Below are 6,735 nucleotides of genomic sequence, written 5' to 3'. Positions count from 1 at the left end.
GAATTTCTTCGTAAAATTTTACAAACCGCAATCCCGCTTTCGAATAAAACCTACACCCCGCTATAATTACTTTAGTAAGCTGTCCAGACCAATCAAAATGTTTTGCGCAATTGTGCAAACGTTAAAACAATTATGTATTGTGACGTCATCAAAAGGCGCAGGCCCCCGAGTCAATCTGGCAGCCCGAGTCAATCTGGCAGCCCGAGTCAATCTGGCAGCCCGAGTCAATCTGGTACCTACACCGGACCCAACCTGATTTAAAATATTAATAAATTACCGCATGTTGTCCGATTAACAGTGTCTAACTTCACTTGCGCCACTTCTCCACTTAATACGGTAAAGCCCTTTAAAGTGTCCGGCACCAGGCTAAACATGATACAAATTAGCCAATGAGCTGCTGTCAGTCTGGGTTGCTGCTGTTGCTACTTTTAGACACAGCAGGCAAACCTGTGGTAAACCAGGCGATGGGGAAGAAGAAGAAGATGATGAGGAAAAGGAAAAAAATAGAGAAAGTGTGAACTGCTGGAAGAACCGTGGTAAACTGGTGAAAGAAAAGTGAAATGGCGTGTTCAAAAACGACCCTGCACATTTAGATTTTGTTTGGCTCAACCTGCTGCTATGAAGCAGGATTCTCCACCATGAAAAGAATCTAAAATAAATATGGATCCAGGCTCAGAATGAGCACGTTGATATGTGCTTTAGAATGTCTTTGTCTCCATTCAAACCCAGGTTTAAAGCCTTGCAGGGCAGCATAAAGCCCACTGCTCCCATTAAGCCAGAAAAAACTGAGGGCTGAGGGGGCAGAGAGAGATTTCAGAAACTTGTGTAGTGCCTCATATTAGCACCTGCTAAGAGCGAAGCTCGTTTTTCCATCTGTTTTTATAGAGAAAGAAAGAAAATACAATTAGTTCTGTTTAAAGCGTTAAAATCCGGGCTCTTTTTTTACTAAAACAACACTTGATGTTTGCTGATTTAAAAAGCCTGATTTGTTGCACGCTGTCCATTTTTAAGGATTTTTTTGGACGAAGCTTCGAAATTGATACTCTAGGATGCTTTGCTGGTTTTGTCTTTTGTAAAGAAGAATCTCTTCCGTTATTGTCCAGGGCAGTTTGGAAGTTTGTACTTCTGGAGCCAGTGTTGTTGCTTTTTGTTTTTTTCCTTAATTGTTTATTGATGCATTCTGCTGGAATCCTTGAAAATCCTCAATTCAGCACTGTTCCACTTGTAATGTTGCAAAGACGAATTCTTCTGAGAGAATTCAACACTTTCATTCTCTCTTCTGTTGCACAGCCGCTGGAGCTGATCTGTGAGAAAGCGATCGGCACAGGAAACCGACCCATGGGGGCGGGTGAAGCTCTGCGGAGAGTTTTAGAGTGTCTTGCTTCAGGGATCCTCCTGCCAGGTGTGTAAATACCTCCTGTGCCTCCTCACAGGTGATCTTTGCTTTTGATCTAAATCAAGCCTTGAACTGCTGTTTTTCAGACGGGCCTGGTATTTACGACCCCTGTGAGAAGGATCCTACTGATGCCATCGGTCACTTGGATCAGCAGCAGCGGGAAGACATCACACTGAGCGCACAAGTGAGCCTATTAAAGCTGCTTAGCCATATTCAGCTGATAAAACACGATTAACCTAATAAAATGTATCTCTCCGGTCGCCAGCATGCTTTAAGGCTGTCAGCTTTTGGGCAGCTTCACAAAGTGCTGGGAATGGACCCTCTACCCTCAAAAATGCCCAAAAAGCCCCGCAGCGATACCCCCATTGATTACACAGGTACAGCACCCTGTCGTTTTGGAGGTATACAAACATTATTGTAATTAAAGAACATTTTTGGATCTTTAAAATTGGAGATATGTTTCTAATGACATGATTTAATGTTTATTTAGTGCAAATCCCGCCCAGCACGGCGTACGCCCCACCCATGAAGAGGCCTATAGAGGAAGAGGAGGGACCCGATGACAAGAGTCCAAACAAAAAGAAGAAAAAGCTGCAGAAGAAATGTAAGTTTATCTGTAGTTACTTAGTTTAGCTTAAATCCTCATTTATTTCCTTTACTACATTCAAGTTATTGGCTGTTAGAAAGATTAACCTTTGCTGGTTTTGTTCCAAAAAGCTGCAGATGAAAAAGCTGAACCACCTCAGGCTATGAACGCCTTAATGCGGCTCAATCAGCTGAAACCAGGCCTCCAGTATAAGCTGATATCCCAAACTGGTCCAGTTCACGTTCCGGTATTCACTATGGCTGTGGAGGTGGACGGAAAGTCGTTTGAAGCTTCAGGTCCCTCCAAGCGCACGGCCAAGCTGCACGTAGCCGTCAAGGTGAGCGCAGTCTCCTAAATGTATTTACTGACGGTGCACGCAGCTCCACGCTTGGACCAATCAGATGGACTTTGCTGATTTTAAATCAAACTGAATGTTTTGGGGTGAGTTTAGGTGCTGCAGGACATGGGCCTACCCACCGGGGTGGAAGTGAAGAGTGAACCGACTGTTAAAGTGGAAGAAACAGCGGTAGCAGTCACAGCAGAAGAAGTGCAGCCGCCAGCGACGCCCACCGAATCTTCCTCTGCCACCACTGCAGCAGCGCCGGCTGCTGCCACCGAAGCTACAGAGGTAAACATCAGCCGATAACGCTGGACGCCGATGAGTTGGCTCTCCTCTCACGGCCGCTTTTTCTCCTTTCAGACCGCTCGCCAACAGGGACCAATCCTGACTAAACACGGCAAGAACCCTGTCATGGAGCTGAACGAGAAGAGGCGGGGCCTCAAGTACGAGCTCATCTTGGAGACGGGCGGCAGTCACGACAAACGCTTCGTCATGGAGGTGGAGATAGATGGGCAGAAGTTCCAGGGCACAGGATCCAATAAGAAGGTGGCCAAGGCGTACGCAGCGCTGGCTGCCCTGGAGAAGCTTTTCCCTGAAGGCTCTGTTCCTGAGCCGTCCAAGAAGAAGAAGGGACCACCCATGGTAGGCGTCCTGTGACAGCGCCCCCCTAAGGCCTTTATGCTTTCTTACTACTTCTCTGCTTTTTCACATTTTAACATTTTTTTTTTCCCAAAATCTTGTATTTAAATTTTATCCCAGTAACACAACAAAAATGACCTTGGTAATGAGGAAGAAAATCATCGCTGCAGCTTTATGTGTTTTAAAGAGGAGGGTTTGTAGCCATGGTGACGTGCAGTGCTCAATCTCCTGATCTAAAGGAGAACCTTCTACACAATCTCCCAGCTCATCTGTTGGTCTTTGCTTTTTTTCCACGGTTTTCACCAGCAGCATTTCCATTGACCAGCAAATTGACATTATGATAATCAATCTTTCTTGTTTTTCTTTTTTTCTTTTTTTTATTAAAGAGACTAAAGATTATTTTGTTATTTTAGTCTTATCAATTAACTGTTTTCACATTGTACAAGTCAGGTGATCAAAAACTGAATGTTACTCCTTATTTAGTTGAGCTGCCCCAAAAGCAATATCATCTTAAGTTATATGCTCATTTAAAATAAAAAACAAAGCAATGATTTTTCCAAGTTTTACCAGTATATGCCAGTCATATATCAACGGTCAATCTGTCTAATTTTTCAGTCATAGCATCTTGATTCATATGTCGCAGCTAATATACGCAACGGTTGAAATAAGAATCGTTTACTTTCCCATTGAGTTCCATCCCAGTGTTCACGGGGATCCGACACTAAACTCTCCTCCTCTTGCATGTTTCCTCTGTCCATAGCGTTTCTTGACAGTGTTGTTTCTAAGTCACCAATTTATTGCTACTTGGTCCCAATGGAATTTCCCATTGGGAACCTACTAGCACTGCTAGTAGGTTCCCGATTCTGACAAATCGGCCACAACCAAACTTGCTGTCGAACCTTTCGCCACAACAATCCCGCCCCCTTGATAAACGACCAATCACATTCACTTTATTCACTCGGGGACAAAGTCGGGCATCACTCGGGAGAATTGGGAACTGTGACGGTTGGAACTGCTGCTTTCCATCGACTTTAATAAAATATCCATGATTTTTTTTTTTTTTCTTTTTTTTTATAGTAATGTGAGAAAAGTAAGAAGTCGAAGGGGCAAGAATTCCTGTAAAGGCACATTTGCTGAACTGCAGGTCAGAGGATTGTTTTTCCTCTGGTTAATAAAAGTAAATATTTTTTATCTTTTTAAGCACCCATCTTTTGGCCTGATGGGAGGCGTGGAAGCCGGTGCTCCCAGAGGCAGAGGCAGAGGAGGACGAGGCCGAGGAAGAGGCAGAGGCTTCAACAATGGCGGAGGCTACAGCCAAGGAGGTAGAAACCTGCATTCCCTTTTGGGACGCTGAGCTAACGGGGTTTAAATCGCCTCGCTAACATTTGTGCTTTCCTGTCAGGTGGTTTTGGAACGTACGGATACGGTAACAGCACCAACTCTGGATACAGTGAGTATTTAGTTTGTTTCCCTTTAATGTTGCAAACATTTGTCATTCTGGATAAAAGTAAAAGACAGAAGGTTGACCATTGTGTTGGCAGAGATGTCCTTGTGTCCTTCAGTTTGTTGCAACTCTCCATTTTTATGTAAAAGCTCCTTAATCTCACTGGGATTATCCTGGCTGAGTGATTTTACATTTCTCTGCTTTAAGCCACAGGGTTGAATCGGGTTTTTTTTGACAAGCCTCCTCTTATGAGTTTCCCTTTCTTCATTCTGGCAGCCTGGTTTGAAGACTTGACCTACCTGAGCGTGACAGGAGCAGAGAAATCTAAAAAACCAATGTCCAACACAATAAAATAAACAACCTAATCTGACCTAACATGGCCTGCCGCTTTTAAGGCAGAAGAAAATTCAAAATAATCTAATTTTGACATTTTTTTGTCCCCTTCTCTGCCCTGTCTCACTCTTTAGGTGACTTTGTCTCAGACTACTATGGCTACCACGAGTTTGCGACATAGAACTTCCCAGGCTTAGTGAAAGGAAAAAACAAAACAAAAACAGTCCCGTTGAGAGGATTTTAAAGGACAAAATACTCTGTAGTGTTCCAGCAAGATCGTAGAGTCCCATCACCGCCATGTTCACCACCCTGGGGATAAAGGGACTCCATCTATAGCCTGTCTGTCCAATACCACTTGTCACTTCCTGCCACCTGGAGGAGACGATCTTCCACTGCATGCATGCAGCCATTAGAGATTCCTCTGGACGTACCCAAACACCAGGACCTTCTCAAACCTCGCGGCCCATTTGGGCCTGCGTTCCCTCATAGTTTGACCCCTGGGAGCTGGAATGCTGTTTTTTTTTATTGGTTTATCTTTAGATAAACCAGTGAAGTTTTGTTTTAACTGTTTGCCTTTGTCACTTCCATCTATATCTGGGTTAATTTGATAAATGTAGCTCTGTTTAAAGGAAACTCAACATATTTCATAGAATCTGTTGATTCCCCGTCGTAGTGCTGCAGATTTAGAAACACACTAGCTGCATGATGGTCTTACTCTAGTAATTAGTTATTTTTTATTTTTGACTTGTATCAGTAAAGATGGAAGAAAAAAAGTTGTCCTTTGGTTTGTTTTCAGACTGGATGAAATCTGTGCTATGGGAGGACTCCTCCCTCCTGCTGTTTTTATATGTTCTTTTATTAATAAATGTTGCATTCGTGAACCATTTCCTTATTCTTTATGTATTTAAAACACAACCTGGAGCTGCTACAAGCTGTGACATTTGATCCATTTTAAGCCTTTGCTGTCATTCCCTTAGATTACTATGACAACGATGGAGCGAATGGAGGAGCCGGGGTGTCTGGAAGCCTTTCAGGAGGCCCTCCGTTCAGCTCCCCCGAAGCGCCGGCTCCAAGCTCCTATGCTTCCTATTACCAGAATGAAGGCTCCTACACGCCCCAAGCAGCCAGCAAAATGCCCAAAAAGAAACCCCCCGGGCTGAAGGGGGGAAAGGGAAACATTCCAGGTCCCCCTAGGGGCCCCGCTGGGCCTCCAGGAGGCTACATGTCAGGGCCCCCTGCAGGGCAGGGCCCGTACAGCCAGTATGGGCCGGTAAAGAAGAGCTTCAACCAGAACCAGGGTGTCGCAGGCGGTTACTCCTACAGCACCGCCTACCCCAGCCAGGTGACAGGAGGGGCTGGTCCTGGAGGGAACCAGGACTACGGCTATGAAGGTGAGTTCCTGCACAGCCTGAAAGAGTTTGGAAATTTAGTCTTTCCCATTTTTAGGCACAGATAGNCTGGAGGGAACCAGGACTACGGCTATGAAGGTGAGTTCCTGCACAGCCTGAAAGAGTTTGGAAATTTAGTCTTTCCCATTTTTAGGCACAGATAGAAGGAAGAAAATTAGTATTTCCAGACTATTAATCATCCTGCTTCACTATTTCATCATTTCTTTCTCAATCATCCATCATTTCATCCGTTCATCCAGACAGTAATCCTTTCATTTTCCAGTTTTTCTATCCGTCCTTCAGTTTAATATGCAGTGTTGTTTTTGACAGCCATCTTAGATTAAGTCTTTAAAGATATTATTAGTTCTATTCACATTTTATAAATTACGATATGCGATAGTTTTAGTCAGTTTTAGTTGACTAAAACTAGACTAAACCCTTTTTAAGTTTTAGTCAGTTTAATGTTACAAAAAAAGTGAACCTTTACAATCTGGAATAACAACCAGATTCTTTCCCAGACTGACAGCTCTAGCATAGATCCTATAATGGCTGGGTGAGGAATGCTGCCATGCAGTTCATCATTGCTGTTGGGCAGAAAACTTTGATTTA

General features: G+C 43.8%; 1 protein-coding gene across 5 annotated transcripts in view; it reads left to right on the top strand.

Annotated features, from left to right (window-relative positions):
- ilf3 (interleukin enhancer binding factor 3) overlaps positions 1 to 6,735 on the top strand; it is a 19,249-nt gene that overhangs the window by 9,017 nt on the left and 3,497 nt on the right. For 2 of the 5 annotated variants that reach the window (XM_015379366.1, XM_015379367.1), the window contains exons 8-17: positions 1,291 to 1,402; positions 1,483 to 1,580; positions 1,662 to 1,797; positions 1,887 to 2,000; positions 2,114 to 2,319; positions 2,434 to 2,610; positions 2,683 to 2,964; positions 4,163 to 4,283; positions 4,364 to 4,411; positions 5,716 to 6,129. In XM_015379366.1, coding sequence (XP_015234852.1) covers positions 1,291 to 1,402; positions 1,483 to 1,580; positions 1,662 to 1,797; positions 1,887 to 2,000; positions 2,114 to 2,319; positions 2,434 to 2,610; positions 2,683 to 2,964; positions 4,163 to 4,283; positions 4,364 to 4,411; positions 5,716 to 6,129 — 1,708 coding nt within the window. Of the gene's footprint in view, positions 1 to 1,290; positions 1,403 to 1,482; positions 1,581 to 1,661; positions 1,798 to 1,886; positions 2,001 to 2,113; positions 2,320 to 2,433; positions 2,611 to 2,682; positions 2,965 to 4,162; positions 4,284 to 4,363; positions 4,412 to 4,872; positions 4,949 to 5,715; positions 6,130 to 6,735 lie in introns of those variants that run through there. The other 3 variants (XM_015379368.1, XM_015379369.1, XM_015379371.1) reach the window with 3 other exon arrangements.

This window comes from Cyprinodon variegatus, unplaced genomic scaffold (assembly GCF_000732505.1).
Source record: "Cyprinodon variegatus isolate N-32 unplaced genomic scaffold, C_variegatus-1.0 Scaffold190, whole genome shotgun sequence".
Classification (NCBI taxonomy): Eukaryota; Metazoa; Chordata; class Actinopteri; order Cyprinodontiformes; family Cyprinodontidae; genus Cyprinodon; species Cyprinodon variegatus.
This window is presented reverse-complemented; position numbering and strand designations above follow the sequence as displayed.